The sequence below is a fragment of the Leptonychotes weddellii genome, chromosome X (genome assembly GCF_054177405.1).
Source record: "Leptonychotes weddellii isolate Sample4059 chromosome X, ASM5417740v2, whole genome shotgun sequence".
In the NCBI taxonomy this organism is placed as follows: domain Eukaryota; kingdom Metazoa; phylum Chordata; class Mammalia; order Carnivora; family Phocidae; genus Leptonychotes; species Leptonychotes weddellii.
Genome location: NC_138385.1, coordinates 58421982 through 58441276, shown reverse-complemented (window position 1 = coordinate 58441276; position 19295 = coordinate 58421982). Strand labels below are relative to the sequence as shown.

Sequence of the window (19295 nt, the reverse complement as noted above, 5' to 3'; positions counted from 1 at the left end):
TAATCATCACATAAATGCAAATCAAAACCACAACGAGGGGTGCCTGGCTGGCTCAGTCAGTAGAATATGTGACTCTTGATGTTGAGAGTTCAAGCCCCATGTTGGGTATAGAGATTACTTAAAATCTAAAAAAGAAAAACCACAATGAGATATCACTCACTCCTGTCAGGATGGCTATTATATATATTTTAAAAAAAGACAACAATGTTGGTGAGGATGTGGAGAAATTGGAACCCTTGTACATTGTTGGTTGGAATTCAAAATGGTACAGCCACTATAGAAAACAGTGTAGAGAGGTTCCTCAAAAAATTAAAAATAGAACTACTATATGACCCAGCAATCCCACTTCTGGTATGTATCCAAAATAATTCAAGTCAGGATCTTGAAGAGATAGCCAAGATGTGACAACAATGTAAATATCCATTGAGGAATGAATAGATAAAGAAAATGTGGTATGTATGTGTAACAATACTCTTCAGCCTTAAAAAGGAAGAAAATTCTTCAATATGTGACAACATGAATGAACCTTGAGGACATTACATTAAGTAAAATAAGCCAGTCACAGAAGGACAAATACTGTATGATTCCACTTATATGAGAGGAGATAACTAAAAGAGTAAAATTCATAGAATCAAAGAGTGGAATGGTGGTTGCCAGGAGCTGGGGGAAGAGAAATGAAGAAATGTTAGTCAATAGGCATAAAGTTAACAGCTAAACAAGATGAATACATTCTAGAGCTCTGCTGTACAACCTGGTACCTATGGTAAACAATACTATACTGTACACTTAATACTTTAAGAGGATAGATCTCATATTAAGTGTTCTTACCACAACAAAATAAAACTTTAAAAAAGATGTAAGAAATAACAGTGTAAGATACTACTTGAAAATGAAATGAGAGGAACAGGAAAAAAGAATGGTAGGAGGAGAATTCTTACCAGAGACCTATTGCTATAAAGCAGAATAAAATTGTGACCAAGTATGTCAACCTGAATTTCAAAATATTAATTAAGGAATCATGTCTATAAAATAAGAATATAAAGCAGGGATTTAAGAGCTCATGAATGGCTGGTAGGTAAAAGAAAATAAAATATGAGCCATTTTAGAAAAAAAAGGAAATGAGAAGAAAAAATAAAACCATCACAGGAGGGGCACCTGGGTGGCTCAGTCATTAAGCATCTGCCTTCGGCTCAGGGCATGATCCCAGAGTCCCGGGATCGAGCCCCGCATCGGGCTCCCTGCTCCACGGGAAGCCTGCTTCTCCCTCTCCCACTCCCCCTGCTTGTGTTCCCTCTCTCACTGTGTCTTTCCCTGTCAAATGAATAAATAAAATCTTAAAAAAAAAAAAAAAAAACCATCACAGGAATAAAGGTAAAACTGAAAGCAGCAAAAGAGAGAAGAGACATTGCTGGATAAACAGTAAGAACATAGAAAACAAGATAAAAACAACCAAAATGAAATGAAAATTGAAACTGGTTCAGGCTCCCTCATCAATTAATGAGTTAAATAAAATCTTTAACACATGTTCATTTTATATTTGTATGACAGTCATGGTTATATCTTTAAAAAATTATTGACCAAAATGCCTAATGGATACAAAACCAGGTAAACTGTGTTGCTGGTAAAGTAAAACTCATGGACTACTTAAACTCATCTTCTCTTGGCTCCCAGATTAAATTTAAAGTGCCAACAAAACTTTGAGGAATATTTTTTTCTTTTCTATTGAGTTTATGTTTCATTTTGTTTCTGGTTTATGTACAGCCAATGTCATTCCCTGCCCTGGTACCAGCAATGAATGGGAATATGGTTTGACCATTTGTTGAGTAAATGGATTAATGGATTATGTCTCTGGGTAAGAAACAACAATTTAATTTGTTAGTCTTTTTTGTTATTCTTTTTGACCATTTTGAGCTCAGATTAAACAATTATTTCATGCCTGCTGGGAGGGAAAACAGCACTCTGATATCCATCTAGATTGGTGAGTGTACTCTTGATCTGCAGCTGAAATTGTAGCTCTGAATCCATAAGCTCCCAATGTCTGTGTCTATGTGTCAATACTCAAGAAAGGCCTTGACCTCACATCACATGAGTGTGAAATGTTTTCCCATCTCTGGCTGGTCTCCACAAATTAGATGACAAAGTCTTCTATGTTAAAGGAGCTCTGTTCTGGTTTATAGACATAAGTAAGCACTTATATAAAATATTCTTAAAATTCTCACAAAAAGAAAATTAAACTAATATTTTAAATGTGCTAAACCAGAGTGTGCTTATAAAAAAATTCTGCCAACTCAGAAACATTTTAAGATTCCAAAGTTAAGGTAAGTCTTTGGCAAGCGAGATTAGTTTAATAATTTTGGTTTAAAACAAAGAGCTAGGTCTTTTTTTGTGGTTTATTTGTATAAAGTATAAAACAAGCTTACATTTAATTTGAAACTAGGTCTCTTTTCCTAGATGTATACAGGTTTATTGATTAATATTATATAGTTCTTATATATAACATTTAAGATTATAAAAAACGTAAAGTGTATTCAACTAAAATTGAATCATTGTTCTGACAAACTTAATTTCAGCTGTAACTATGTGCTGTAGTATGTTAGATTTAAGATAGTTTCCAAGACATTTAGTTAACTTAAAATGCAAGACTACTATTAAATTGAGTCAATTAATAAATAATTACTGAATAAAAAGATAAATTTTAATTAAAATCGAATATTTAAATATTGATTACAAAGCACAGATTTAAGTTTTATACTATTGCCTATTTTTATATGCTATAGAGAGGTGAAATCTTTGGGTCATGTTCCTGAATGTGTTCATTTTTCCTTTTTAAAAGGATGGGTGTGGCCACAGAGAGCTATGCTATGTATGCTCAAGAATTCTGCTAATTTGCTATAAAGCTTATAAGAGATGGTTCTCAATTGCACACGTCCAAATTTTCTTCTTGAAATAAAAATTACTTTGGTTAAAAGTAAAAAAAAAAATGTAACAATTAAAATAAGTGGCTGACATTATATTATGAGCAATAGTAACAAATGGATATGTGTTGTTTTTAAAGGAACATGTAGTTTATTCCTAAAGCCATGGTTCTCAAACTTCTATTCTCAGGACCCCTTTGCCCTCTGAAAAAAATTATTAAGAACTTCCAAAGAGATTTTGAGAAATTCTTTTTTTAAGAAGAGATCTGAGGGGCGCCTGGGTGGCTCAGTCGTTAAGCGTCTGCCTTCGGGTCAGGTCATGATCCCAGGGTCCTGGGATCGAGCCCCGCATCGGGCTCCCTGCTCGCCGGGAAGCCTGCTTCTCCCTCTCCCACTCCCCCTGCTTATGTTCCCTCTCTCGCTGTCTCTCTCTGTCAAATAAATAAATAAAATCTGTAAAAAAAAAAAAAAAAAAAGAGATCTGAGAGAGAGAGAGCGCACATGTGTGCACAAGTTGGTGGGGGGAGGGGCAAAGGGAGAGGAAGAAGCAGACTCCCTGCTAAGCAGGGAACCTGCCACTTGGCTTGAGCACAAGATCATGACCTGAGCTGAAGGCACCCAAGCGCACCCCCCCAAAGAGATTTTTCAAATGTGGATTATATATATCAATAACTGCCATATTAGAAATCAGAACAGAAAATTTAAATATATTTACTGACTAAACTTATTTGACAAAAATCACTGAATGCTAATGTCGATTTTCAAAAAAATTATATTTAAAAAATCAATGAGAAGCCTGTGGAAAATTTTTGAAAAGCTCTTTACTCTGACTTAATAGAAATAGCTAGATTCTCATATATGCTTCTGTACTCGATCTATTACAATATCACACATCAAATAGCTTCTGGAAAACGACATGTCTTAGTATTACGAAAATAGTTTTGACCTGGCAGATTACCAAAAAGATTGTCAGTTTGTTTCAGAATATAAAAGAGCATATAATGAAGGACTGATTTGGAAAGTAAATTTTATTTGACCTGGTTTAAATCTGAGTCTGAGATAAAGCTCCGTAATGTACTTAAATGTAGCAAAATTATCTTGATTTTGATGGGCTTGCTTGCTTGGTTTACTGATTAATGTCTTCACTTACAATAAGAAAGGTTATTCTGTATTTTCTATGTAATCTGCCTAGATAGAAGATTCTGTGTTTTACCAGAATAATTTTCTGATCTTTATGTTGTGTTTATTATGTCTTTATTCTTGATCATTTAATGGCAAACAAAGTACAAAGTTTCCTCATTTATCAAAGAGCTAAACTTCTTTAAAACTGTTACCTCCTATGCTTCTTTTTAAAATGTTTTGATGTCATTTTGCTTAGATAGGCAATCAAGTGTTGTTTCTGAGACATCCATGACCCTATCTTAAGTACCCAAATCATCTCTAACAACTCTTGATTTTTTTCTTCCAAAAAGTCACATCCCTGTTATAAAAGATATAAAGTTTTTATAAAGTTTTTAGGATATCTTTTTTTTTAAAGATTTTATTTATTTATTTGACAGAGAGAGACACAGCGAGAGAGGGAATACAAGCAGGGGGAGTGGGAGAGGGAGAAGCAGGCTTCCTGCCGAGCAGGGAGCCCCATGCGGGGCTCGATCCCAGGACCTGGAATCATGACCTGAGCCGAAGGCAAACGCTCAACAACTGAGCCACCCAGGCGCCCCCAGGATATCTTTTAAACCTAAAACTATCTTTTAGATTTCTAAAAGGGACCCTGGAAAAATGCAAAAATTCATTCTTTCTCCTCATAAAGAGAGAAATGTGAGAATGAGGTTCATTTGATGGGTTACTATTGTTTAAGAGTTACATGAGAAGAGTTGCAAAATCAGAAGAGATGCTTAGCCTTCCTTATATTAAAATTTAGAAGTAAAAAACTATTAACATAAAATTTTCAGGAACTGTATACCTTATGAGCAGTTCCTGAAGATTACTATCTTGTGAGTAGAACTTCAAGAGAAACACTAATCATAACTCTTAGAATTTTTTTTTACCATTTTATTTATTTATCTGACAGAGAGACACAGTGAGAGATGGAACACAAGCAGGGGGAGCAGGAGTGGGAGAAGCAGGCTTCCTGCCGAGCAGGGAGCCCGGTGCGGGGCTCGATCCCAGGACCCAGGGATCATGACCTGAGCAAAAGGCAGACGCCTAATGACTGAGCCACCCAGTGCCCCTCTTAGAAATTTTTTTTCAGAAATGGACAGAATATCAAGATAGAGGATCAACAAGGAAATAGAAGATGTGAACAACATTATAAACCAAGTAGGCCTAACAGGCATATAGAAAATACTCCACCTAACAAAAGCACAAATCACATTCTTCTCAAGTGCTCATGGAATATTCTGCAGTATAGAACATACAGCTGGCTACAAAACAAGTCTCAATAAATTTAATAAGACTGAAATCATATAAAGTATATTCTCTGACCACAACAGAACAAAGCTAGAAATCTGAAACAGAGAGAAAAGTGGAAAATTCATAAATATGTGGAAATTAAACAACATACTCTTAAATAATAGGCCAAAGAAAAAAAATCACAAGAGAAATTAGAAAATACGTAGAAATGAATGAAAACAAAGACACAACATACCAAAACTTATGGGATGTAGGGAAGGTAGTATTCAGAGGGAAATCTACAGCTGTAAAGACTTACATTTAAAATAAGAAAGATTTTATTTTTCATTTTATTTTTTTAAAGATTTTTATTGATTTGACAGACAGTGAGAGAGGGAGCACAAGCAGGCGGAGTGGGGGAGGGAGAAGCAGGCTTCCTGCTGAGCAGGGAGCCCAGGACCCTGGGATCATGACCTGAACCGAAGGCAGACGCTTAACCGACTGAGCCACCCAGGGGCCCCTAAAATAAGAAAGATTCGGCTCAGGTCATGGTCCCGGGGTCCTGGGATCGAGCCCCACATCGGGCTCCCTGCTCATCGGGAAGCCTACTTCTCCCTCTCCCACTACCCCCTGTGCTTGTGTTCCCTCTCTTGCTGTGTCTCTGTCAAATAAATAAATAAAATCTTAAAAAAAGCAACAAACTAACTTTAAACCTTGAGTAACTAGAAGAGCAAGCTAAACCCAAACCCACCAGAAAGAAGGAAATAATAAAGAACAGATAAAAATGAAACAAAGAATAGAAAAAATTTGAATCAATGAAATAAAAAATTCAGAATCTTTTCATGATAAAGAAAAAAACTACTCAGAAAACTAGGAATAGAAGGGAATATACTTAGCCTAACAGAGAACATGTATAAAAAACTTAGAGGTATCACAGTCAACTGTGAAAGACTGAGGCTTTCTCCTTAGTATTAGAAACAACAAAAGAATGCCTGCTTTTACTGCTGCTATTCAACACCATACTGGATGTTCTAAGTGAGAGAAATTAGGAAAAGAAAAAAAAAAGAACAAAAGAAATAAAAGGCATCCACGTTAGAAAGGAAGAAGCAAAACTCACCATTCACAGATTACATGATCCTATATATGTATAGAAGATCCCAATGAATTCACAAGAAAGAAAAGGGCAAGAAGATCTCAATGAATCCACAAGAAAGAAAAGGGCAAGAAAGTGGCAGGGTACAAGACCAACAGGCAAAAATCACTTGTGTTAATGAAACCCAAGGTGAGTGTTATTGGAACCTCCAATGTATAGCTGGTTGGTCAGAAGCCCAGGTGACAACCTGGGCTTGTGACTGGTGTCTGAAATGGTTGGGGTGGGGGTCAGTCTTGTGGGACTATACCCATAAACTGTGGGGCCTAAGGTGATCTCTGGGTAGACAGTGTCAGAATTGAGTTGAATTGTAGAACGCCCAGCTGATGTTACAGAGAATTGCTTGTTGTGGGGAGAAAACATCCACACATTTGGTAACCAGAAGTATCAGAAGTGAAGTGTTCCCTGTGAAGGTAAAGAAGATACACAGGGAAGAAAAATACAAGAGGAGGAAAGAACTTCAGGTTTTTCTTTTTTAGGTTTAATACAATGCAATGATGAAAAGACAAACAACCCAAAGAAGTGGGTAAAGGATGTGACAGACAAGTGTTTGTTTTCCAAAAAAGATATATAAATGGCCAATAAACACATGAAAAGTCATTCCACATCATTACTCATTAGAGAAATGCAAATAAAACCACAATGAGATATCACTTCATACTCAGTAGAATGGCTGTAATCCAAAAGACATTAATAGTAAAGTGGTGGCAAGAAGTAAAGAAATTAGAACTCTCTCAGTGCTTGTGGGAATGGAGAATGGTGAGGCTGCTGTGGAAAACAGTTTGGCAATTCTGCAAAAAGTTAAACATTATGTTATCCTATGACCCAGCAATTCCACTTCTAGATATAGACCCAAAACATTGAAAGCAGGGACTCAAGCAGATACTTGTGCACCAATGTTCACACCAGCATTATTCACAGTAGCCAAAGATGAAAACAACCCAAGTGTCCATTAACAGATGAATAGATGAACAAAATGTAGCATATATCCATATAATGGAATATTTTCAGCCATAAAAAAGAATGCAAGTGGGCGCCTGGGTGGCTCAGTTGGTTAAGCGACTGCCTTCGGCTCAGGTCATGATCCTGGAGTCCCGGGATCGAGTCCCGCATCGGGCTCCCTGCTCAGCAGGGAGTCTGCTTCTCCCTCTGACCCTCTTCCCTCTCATGCTCTCTGTCTCTCATTCTCTCTCTCTCAAATAAATAAAAAAATCTTTAAAAAAAAAAAAAAAAAAAAAGAATGCAAGTACTGATTTGTCGCAACATGGGTGAACTTTAAAAACATTATGCTAAGTGAAATAAGCCAGTTACAAAAGGACAAATATTGTATGATTCCACTTTTATCTAGATAGTACCATTAGAAGTTACCAGGGGCTGGGAGAAAGGGGGATACAGTTATTTTTCTTAATAGGTACAGAGTTTGTTAGGGGTGATGAAAAAGTTTTGGAAATAGATAGTAATGAAAGTTTCACAACATTGTAAATGTAATTAATGCCACTGAACTCTACACATAAAATGGCTAAAATGGCAAATTTTATGTTTTATATATATATAATCACAGTTAAAAACTGTTATGACATAGTTATATAATGCACCCCAACAGAGAATTTTACCTTCCTTCCATTCTGGTATTACTGGTTACCTTACTAAATTAACCAGTCATTAAATCTCTGTAATGTACAGATAGCTTCTGTTTTACTCCGATGTTTGCCTGAAGACTCTGCTATAAGTGACAGGGAAGAGTTTGTGTATTTAACAAAGGACAGTCTCAGAGCCTCACAGAAAAGGACTATACCAGGTACTTCAAACTGTTGACATGTCAGAAGATACTCCTGGGGGCACCTGGGTGGCTCAGTCGTTTAGCGTCTGCCTTCGGCTCAGGTCATGATCCCAGGGTCCTGGGATTGAGCCCCACATCGGGCTCCCTGCTCCGCAGGAAGCCTGCTTCTCCCTCTCCCACTCCCCCTGATTGTGTTCCCTCTCTCGCTGTGTCTCTCTCTGTGAAATAAATAAATAAAATCTTAAAAAAAAAATGATACTCCTGATTACAGGTTTCTGAGTTGACAGTGAATAGACAACTTTGAGACCATACCAGTGCAGGTTTTTTTCTAGTCTAAAAGCGTACAGTTTATAAAAGCAGATTACTGACCCAAGATTCAACAGAACAGCAATTACATAGTACTGAATAAACTGATGAGGGAAATTTTAGTGGTTATGTATTTGGAATATTGCTGATGTTGTTTTAATGTTCCATTTTCTGATTATATGAGAAAATCCTCTTTCTCTGAAAATTATTTGTAACTCAAAACAATTTAGTAGACACTGCTTCTGTAAACTAAATTAAAATATTTTAAAATAATATGGTTTTCATTCACCTCCTCCCTATCTTACCCAGCCTTCTGAATTCAGAAACTTTTATTAAGTCTCCCTACTTTTCATAGCAATATAGTTATATATTGGTTGTATAAGAATCTGTCCTTTTACCTTTTAAATAATAGTTTATTAGTTTGTATGTTTTTACATTTTTTATCATGGTTACAGAGACTTGACAGGAGATGAGGTTTAAGCTTGAGTACTCCAGATTTTTATACAACAGAACTGAAAGACAAATACCATATGACTCCACTCATATGTGGAATATAAGAAAACACAGAAGAAAAGGGAAAAAAGATAAGAGAGAGATAAAGCAAGAAACAGACTCTATGAGAACAATCTAATGGTTGGTTACAAGAGGGGAGGGTAGTGGGGTGATGGGTTAAATAGGTGATGGGGATTAAAGAGTGCACATGTCATGATGAAAACAGAGTGATGTATGGAACTACTGAATTACTATATTGTACATCTGAAACTAGTTATGTTAACTACCTGGAATTAAAATAAAAACTTAAATTAAAAAAATAATAAATGTACTCAAGATCTGCTATTCTGTTTAGTCTTATATACTACAGCATCAAAACCTAAAAATCAATTGTGTTGTCCTCTTTTTAAAACCAAGATATAAATGGACAAATTGATTGTGCAACCAAGGCCTTACATGGAGTATCATACTTGAGAATGACAGCCATTTAATCAGGTATGATAAGATAAACTTAAGGTATAAGGTTGAACTTACCTCAATTTTATGGAGCACATGCCTACACAATCCCCTCAGGGAGTTATCCTGGTACCTGATTTACAGGGTCCCAGTATAAATGTTGTAGGGAGTTCACTTTCTAAGAGGTCAGGAACCTTCAGTAAATTTCAGGGACCTTGAGAAAAGATGACTTTCCTCTAAATTATAGGTGCTACAGGTGAAATCTGGTAGAGAGGGTTTCTTGGCTCTGGTATCCTAGCTTTGGAATAGCAAAAGATAACAAAACACACGCACAATTCAATTTTGCATATACTTGTAAATTCACTTCCTAATTGCCTGTGTGTCTTCTAATTCTTCTTTGAACCACCTGTAACATCTCAGTGGTTCCTTTATTAATTAATGAGTTAAATAAAATCTTTGACATGTGTTTAAAAAAATAAAAATGGAAATTAAAACTCTAAAAGAGAGAAAATGATACATTTGGAAGACAGGCAAAGGAGATCCAAACATACGAAGTCCCCAAGGAAGAAAACTGAAATAATGAAATAAAAACAATTGTTCAAAAACAGTTCTCTGACTTATTTCATTTAGCATAATGCCCTCTAGGTTCATTCATGTCATTGTAAGCAGCAGGATTTCCTTCTTTTTTAAGGCTGAATGTTTCATTGTATATGCATATTGACATATACATATCACATTTTCTTCATCCATTCATCTTTTGATGGACATTAGATTATTTCCTTGACTTGCCAACTGTGAATAATGTTGCAATGAATATGGGGGTGCAGATATCTCTTTGAGTTAGCGATATCATTTCCTTTGCATATATATACCCATAAGTAAAATTTCTAGATCATTCTATTTTTAATTTTTTGAGGAACCTCCATAACGGTTTTCCATAGTGGCTGTTATCAACTATACATTCCCACCAATGTGCCAAGGGTTCTCTTTTCTCCACATCCTCTTCAGCACTTTTATCTCTTGTCCTTTTGATAATAGGCATTCTTTAAAGAAGTTTTAGGTTCATAGCAAAATTGGGTAGAGAGTACAAAGTTCCCACATATACCAAACCCACCCCCCTCAAAGAACATCCCCCACTACTGAACATTCCATGCCATAGTGCTACATTTGTTACAATTAGTGAACCTGCAGTGACACATCATTTTCACCCAAAGTCCATAGCTACATTAGGGTTCACTCCTGATGTTGTATGTTTTATGGGTTTTGACAAATATATAATGACAGGTATCTACCACTGTAGTATCATGCAGAATAGTTTCACTGCTCTAAAAATTCTCTGTGTTCTGTCTGTTCATCCTTTCCTCCCCCAGTAACCTCTGTCAACCAGTGATCCTTTTATTTTCTCCACAGTTTTGACTTTTCTGGAATATTATATAGTCGGAATCATGTGCTATGTAGCCTTTTCAGATTGGTTTCTTTCACTTAATAATATGCATTTAAGATTCCTCCATGGGGTGCCTGGGTGGCTTAGCAGGTTAAGTGGCTGACTCTTGATTTTGGCTCAAGTCATGATCTTGGGGTCCTAGATCCAGCCCCACACTTGGGCTCCGTGCTCAGTGGGGAGTCTGCTTCAGGATTCTCTCTCTCCCTCTGCCCCTCCCTCCACTCTCCCTCTCTCTCAAATAAATAAATAAATCTTTTAAAAAAAGATTCCTCCATGACTTTTCATGGCTTGATAGCTCATTTCTTCTTATCTCTGACTAATATTTCATTGTTTGGACATACCGGTTTATTTATCCATTCACCTACTGAAGGATATCTTGGCTGATTCCAAGTTTAAGCAATTATGAATAAAGCTTCTATAAACATCCACCTGCAGGTCTTTGCATGGACATAAGTTTCCAACTTATTTGGGTAAATACCAAAAAGTACGGTTGCTGGAATGTATAGTAAGAGTTTTACAACAAAGTACCAAATTGTCTTCCAAGTGTCTGTAATACCATTTTGCATTCCTGCCAGCAATGAATAAGAGTTTCCTATAGCTCCACATACTTGCCAGCATTTGGTGGTGTCAGTGTTTTAGATTTTTGCGATTCTAATATGTATGTAGTAGTATCTCATTGTTTTAATTTTCAATTCTGTAATGACATCTAGATAGAGATGCAGATATATATATGTAGCCCAGCTATGTTCCTAGAATGAAGAAATTGATTTTTCAGTGGACAGCATTCTGACATACTTTTTAAATAAAAGTCATTGAAGCTATGAATTTTTTTTAAAAGATTTTATTTATTTGACAGAGAGAGAGACAGCAAGAGAGGGAACACAAGCAGGGGGAGTGGGAAAGGGAGAAGCAGGCTTCCTGCTAAGCAAGGAGCCCAATATGGGGCTCGATCCCAGGACCCTGGGATCATGACCTGAGCCAAAGGCAGATGCTTAATCGCTGAGCCACCCAGGCGCTCCGAAGCTATGAATTTTGCTCTGAGAACTGCTTTAGCACTTTAGATTCTGTTGTATTTTCAAGATCATTATTTTCTAGCTATTTTGTAGTTTCTGTGTTTTAAAATGTCCAAGTCGTTAAGGGTTTGTCCTGATTCCATCAATTCCTTTTTGTATTGCATTGTGATCAGATAACATTGTTTTATTTTTATGTCTTGGAATTTATTCAGGTTTTCCTTGTGAACAATTTTGTAAATGCTCAAAGGGTACATAACAGAAGATGAATTTTCTATTTTCAGGCTATAGTGTATGTTTCTATTAAATCTTCTATAAATGTTATTTAGGTATTCTCTATCCTTTTTGTCTTTATTCCTTTAAATGGCTATCATAGATTGAGAAAGGTGAATTAAATTTTATGTTTATGTTCTTCCTTATAATTCCTATAGTTCAATATCAAAATCCATCAAAGATATCACATATACACAAAAGGAAAAAAACAAACCAGTAATTTCTAAATTTTAGGAAACCAAATTCATCAACAATTATAATACACACCATGATCAAGTAGGCTTTATTCCAGAAATGCAATGATGACTTAATTTTAGAAATCTACTACTTTAATTCTATATATTAATACTTTAAAAGAGAAAAACCATATGATTATCTCTACAGAAGCTGAAAAGGCATATAATTCAATTCAATATTGATTCTTTAAAATTCTAACTAAAATAGAAACAGATGGACAATACATAAAAAAGTATGCTGAAACCTAAAAGCCAATACCATCCTTAATGAAGAAACAGTAGCAAGTTACTATATAATTTTAAAAGGTTTACTACTATTTTGATTATTTCATAATAAAATGTTAACAGTATCTGATATGATTATGGTTTGGAATGCTCTGTAGCCTACATTTACTCAGAATTAGAGCTTGATTAAATTAGATATGAAATCTAGTGACCTAAGGGCAATAATGTCATAATGAACAATAATGATCTTATTTTTATACTTAATACTATACTTCCATAAAAAACAAAGTAAAAAATATTCTTACTCCAAGCAGTGTGTCAGTGAGTCAAAGTACAGACATACAGTAGAGAAAAATTAGTCCTCAAATAATCATTTGACTGGTTATCAAGTACTGAAGTGGCACAAATTTCTGGTGATATAGACTGAGTATTCAGACTTGAAATGCCTTTCATAACTGTGTTACCAAACTCCCAGTTCCCACTGTACCTGTTTTTTTCAGGAGATTCCAGATTTCTTTGCATTTATGGATCTGCTCAAGGGCACGATTCAGTAACTTGGTCTATTTGGCAACAATGTAATAAGAAAATTAGTCTCAACCAGACAAAACTTGAAGCAAATTAAAATAATATATCATATTCATTAAAAGCAGTTAAAAATAAAATGACAGAAAAATTACAGTTTAAACTGAACATTTTATAATTTATATAAAAATATTAACCTCTATTTGTATTTTTTTTTAAAGATTTTATTTATTTATTTATTTAGAGAGAGAGAGAGAGAAAGCACAAGCAGGGGAGAGCGGCAGAGGGAGAAGAAGCAGACTCCCTGCTGAGCAGCGAGCCAGACACGGGACTCAATCCCAGGACCCTGGGATCATGACCTGAGCCAAAGGCAGACGCTTAACCAACTGAGCCACCCAGGTGCCCCATTTGTATTTTTCTTAATGTCCCAGAAAATGAGAATTCAACAGAAAATCGTGAGCACTATCAATTTTAATAATCTAGGACAGAAGAGTAGCACTTCTAGAATGGTGGTATGAAGAGTTCCATGGACCCTCTCCCTAGCAAAACAACCATAACTGGTGAATTATAAAACACAAACATGTAAAGTCTCAGGAAATTGCCCAAAGGGTAGAAAGAAAATGAAGAAACATCTATTCCAGGAAATCTACTACGTCTCAATAAGACAGTAAACACCCATGATAGTTGAACCCTGATCTGCTCACCAACCACCCCCAGCTCAGTGTGAGTGCTACTTTAGGTGGGTGTGACCAAGAAGATGGGGCTGCTCCCTCTATTCTCAGCTTCTAGGCTAGGGATTTCCAGAAGGGGCATGCTGCCAGCACTTCTCATCCTCCTCCCCCAGGTCTGTATTGTAGGAGCTCTATTATAAACATGCACAAATGAGAGGCCTGGAGCTCTCTTCCTCTACCCAGTCCCTATAACCAGGCACGGAAAATTGCAATTACTGGGTCTCAATTGCCCTCAGTACAGCTTGCTTATAGGACAGAGTTTCCATGCTGGGAGAGGCAAGCTCAGAATGCCAGGGACTATGACTCTTGCCCAGCCCCTTACTCATAGAGCTGGACTATCACTCTGACAGAAATGTGCCACGCCCCCACCTCCAGCTCCAAAACAGTGGTACAAAACTTCTCAGGAGGAGAAGAAGCAGCTCATTAGAGAGTGAGCTCTGTATCTCTGCCTAAGAGGACTGACTTTAATTGGAACACAGCTTGGGGAAGTTCAAGTCTAAGGCTACTACAAAAAAAAAGGAGATTCTGGAGTTGAGTACTTAAAAAGTGGCTGATAGATCAATGATATCAACATGCAAAACAGAAGACCAGCCGGATGTTTACAGAGGGAACCAGGGTAAGAGAAAACTAAGACCCCTACCACTTTTCAAAGGGGCCTCACATTAATTGTATCAGGCTATGGAACAATTAATGCCAAAAAGCATTTTTAAATACACACATGCACATGTGCACACACGCACGCTCACACACACTCACTTGCCCCCTGCCCCCCACACACAAAGCAACCACCCTAGTAATTAGTCAAGACGAACATCTGGGTTAATACCAACAAAAGACCATTGTAAAGTTAACAAGGATATCAAGGAAAGAGAAATTATAAAAATAACCCTGCTAAAACCACTTTCATCCCTTTGTAGAGGAGGGGCCAGGGTGACTCCACAGGCAAAGATGGTGACCTCTAAGGAGTGATATCTGAAGCTGTACACTTCTTTACAGCTGAAGGAAATAGACTTCAATGAACTAGCCCAGCCAAGTCACTAAACCAATAAACAAGCAAGTATTAACAACAACAAACCACAGAGGGGAATGAGTATTCAAAGATGCTTCAATATATTATCTATAACGTCCAGTTTTCAACAGAAAATTGTGAGATATGCGAAGAAATGGTAAAATATAACCCAAATGCAGGAAAACAGCAGGCAACAGGAATTGACTGAAAAATGGGTCCAGATGCTGAACTTAGCAGACAAAGATTTCAAAGCAGCTATTTAAAATATGTTCAAACAACAAAGGGAAATCACACTTTAACAAAGATTTGATGAAAATGTCTCAGCAATATAGAATCTCAATAAAGAAGGCAGTGGGATAACCTATTCAATATGATGAAAGAAAATAACAGTTAACCAACAATCTAATATCCAGCAAAACTATCTTTCAGAACTGAAAGCAAAAAGCAAAAAAAAAATCCCAGCTAAATAAAAGCTGATAGAATTTATTGCTAGCAGAACCATTTTATAAAAATGGTAAGAGAAGTTCTTCAGGCTGAAAACAAATGACACCAGATAGTAATGTGAATCCAAATGGAAAAAAATGCACTGGTTAAAGCAATTATGTAATAATTATGTAATTATAAAAGAGTGTATAAATATATATTTCTTCTTTCTTCTCTCAATTGTTTTAAAAAGCAATTGTATAAAGCCACTGTTTTTTATACCTAACAGGTATCCAAAGACCACTCCACCAACCCAAGAAGCACACAAATTCTTCTCAAGCACACACAGCACTTTCTCCAGGATACACCATATGCTAGGCTGCAACACAAACTTCAAATAAAGTTAAAATAACATGAAATCACACAAACTATGTACTCTGACCATAGTGGAATAAGCTTAGAAATCAATAAGATACTAAAGTTTGGGAAATTCACAAATATGTGGATATTAAATAAGAGATTACTAAATAAACAATGGGTCAAAGAAGAAATCACAATGAAAATAAAAAAAAAAATCTGAGATGAATGAAAAGAAAACACAACATACCAAAACTTATGGGATGCTGCTCAAGCAGTATGCTATGGTCTGAATGTGTACCCCTCAACCAGTCCATATGTTGAAATCTTAAACCTCAAAGGTGCAGGTATTAGTAGGTGGGGCCTTTAGGAGGTGCTAAAGTCACAAAGGTAGAGCCCTCATAAATGGGATCTGTGCCCTTTATAAGAGGCTCTAGAGAGATCCTTAGCCCATTCTACCATGTGAAGACACAGTAAGAAGGTGCAAACTATGAACCAGGAAGAGGGCCCTCACGAGAGAACACAACCATGCTAGTACCTTGATCTTGGACTTCTAGCCTCAAGAACTGTGAGAAATAAATTTCTGTTGTTTATAAGCTTCCCAGTCTGTGGTGTTTTAGTTATAGAAACCTGAATGAACTAAGACAGAAAACTGGCACTGAGAGTGGGGTGCTTCTGTAACAAATACCTGAAAATACGGAAGCAGTTTTGGAACTGTGTAATGGGCAGAAGCTGGAAGAGTTTGGAGGTGTGAGCTAGAAAAAATCTACATTGCTGTGAATGAATGGTTAAGACCAATTCTCATATTTGAAAGAGGACTTCAGCTACCTCCATTTTTTACCTCAGTCTGTACTTTCTAATTGGTAAAGTTCTTCTTTTTGGCTTATCTCTTAACTCAGGCAAAAGACCCTGTGGGCAAAGCATCCCATGATGGGAACCAAACTACCCTCTCAAGCATTAAGGACTGCCCTGAGCCAGCAAGACCCCATGTGACTGACCCCAAGACAGTGACTGTATCTTCATGTACCTACTGACCTTTGTCCCATGTTTTCCCTGTATAAACCTAGAATTATTTTCAGCACTTCAGCGAGAGTCTTTGAGACGCTAGTCTGCTGTCTCCCCGCCGTTGGCCTCACTGAAATAAATTCCTTTATTGTTTCACCACCAATCATCTCTCTGCCTTTGGATCTTGTCAACAGCGAATGGCCAAACCTGGTGTGTCTGGGACCCCCAGAGCCAGGTGCTCTTGCATCCCTGAGCCCCGGTTACATGAGGACCAAGAAAGAGAAGAGAAGAGCTGCAGAGATCTTCTTGGAGAATAGTTTGAGAATACTGTGAAGAGAGTGTTGGTAGAAATATGGACATTGAAGGTCATTCTGATGAGGAATGAGGAACAACGGAAATTGGAGGAAAGGCCATCCGTGTTATAAAATAACAAAGAGCTTGGTGGGATTGTGTTTATGTCCTAGTATTTTATAGAAGGTAATACTTGTTGGTGGTGAGATATTTGGCTAAAGAAATTTCTAAGCAAAGTGCTGAAGAAGTGGCCTAGTTTCTCCTGAATGCTTACAGTAAAATGTAAGAAGAGAGAAATGATTTAAAGGTGGAAATGCTAATCAAAAAGAAAGCACAGGGGTGCCTGGGTGGTTCAGTCCATTAAGCATCTGCTTTCTGCTCAGGTTGATCCCAGGGTCCTGGGATTGAGCCCCACATCAAGCCCTGCATCGGGATCCCTGCTCAGTGGAGATGCTGCTTCTCCCTCTCCCTTTGCCCCCCCACCCGCTGTTGCTCGCTCTCTCGCACGCTCTCAAATAAATAAAATCTTTTTTTAAAAAAGGAAGCACAATTTAAAAATTTGGAAAATTTTCAGCCTATCAATATTGAAAGAAGTGAGAAAGCTAGTTTAAGACAGAACACTAAAGGTATGGCTGAATTTGATAAGGAGAATGCTGTGGCTCAACCATCTCAACAGAAGCTAGGAGCTATTCACACCAAGACAATGGGGAGACTGGCCAGCCTTCGAAACAAAAGTTAGTACCTACTGTCCAAAGCAATGGAAGAATGACCTGAGGTAGTTCAGAGTTCTTGGGGCTAGCCCTAAAATGGCCTCCCAACACAAGCCCTAGAGTGCAAGGGCCTAAGGGGCAGAATGATTTCAAAGGAGGAGCCACAGCTGCCCAGTGCCACCGCACCTCCTTGGCTCCCCTTCTCAAATTCTGGTGCCATGTTCCACAGCCACTCCAAGTGCAGTGCAGGCTGTTATGGCTGCCCCTCCAGACCGTACAGGTTACAGACTCTGGGAAGTCATCAGCTTGGTGATCTCACGGTATGCAGAGTGCAAGAGCTGGGAGCATAGCGGCTTCCACCTAGATTTCAAAAGATGCCCAAGGAACCTTTGGAGCCCAAAGAACCTCTGTGGGGGTGGGGCTACTGCAGGAGGCCCCCATTAGGGGCAATACCTAGTGGAGCTTTCCACCCCAGGGCAGCACAGCTGCTGTGAGGGACTCCAGCCCGAACCTTAACCTGTGAGAACTGCAGCATGGGGCTACACCTGGCAGAACCATGTGTGTGGGGCCTAGAGGTTTGCGGGCCCAACTGCAGCCCCAGTGGGTCCAGAATGTGGGACACAAAGCGAAGGAGGATTGTTCTCAAGCCTTGGTGTTTAATGTTATTTGCCCGATTAGGTTTCAGACTTACTTTGAAACCCATTAACTTGGTTTTTTTCCTATTTCTCCTTTCTGAACGGGAATATCCATCTTATTCCTGTCTCTCCATTGTATTTTGGAAGCATATACCTTGTCTGATTTCACAGGTTCACAGCTGGAGAGCAATTAGCCTCAGGATGAAATGTACCCAGATAGATGATATTTAGATGAAACTTTGGACTTAGACTTTTGAGTCAATGCTAGAATGAATTAAGACATTTGGAGCTGTTGAGATGGAATGAATGTATTTTGCATGAGAAGGACATGAATTCTGGGGGGCCAAGGGAGGAATGCTATGGGTTTGAATGTGTCCCTCAGATTTATAGTGTTTCACTCTTAAGACACAGTGCTTAGAGGGAAATTTATAGCTATAAAAGCTGATATTACAAAAAGAAGAAATAAATCACTAAGCTAAACTTCTACTGTAAGACACTGGAAGAAAAGCAAACTAAAACTTAAGCAACCAGAAGGAAGAAAATGATAAAGATTAGAGTGGGAATTAATGAAAGAGAGACCAGAAACATAATAGGAAAATAAAAGAAATCAAAGTTGGTTCTTGAAAAAGATCAACAAAATTGAAAAAATGTTGTATAAACTGGTCAAGAAAAAAAAGAAGACACAAATGACTAAAATTAGGAGTGAAAGAGGGGCCAGAACTACCAAACTTACAGAAATAAAAAAGATGATTATAAGGGAATACTATGAACAACTGTAAGCCAAAAAATTAGATCACTTAGATTATAATGGACACATTTCCAGAAATATAAACTACTGAAACTGACTCAGAAATGGAAAATCTACTAGACTACAAAAAAGAAAGAAGTAAAAATATACTCTGAAAACTACAAAACACTGCTGAAAGAAATTAAA

At 37.4% G+C, this 19295-nt stretch overlaps 1 protein-coding gene across 2 annotated transcripts in view; it reads right to left on the bottom strand.

The window, feature by feature from the left end:
• The window catches only part of TEX11 (testis expressed 11), a 307210-nt gene that overhangs the window by 47223 nt on the left and 240692 nt on the right, over window positions 1-19295 (bottom strand). For both annotated transcript variants that reach the window (XM_081808717.1, XM_081808718.1), the window contains one exon: window positions 13166-13238. In XM_081808717.1, the coding sequence (XP_081664843.1) occupies window positions 13166-13238 (73 nt within the window). The remainder of the gene's footprint in view (window positions 1-13165; window positions 13239-19295) is intronic.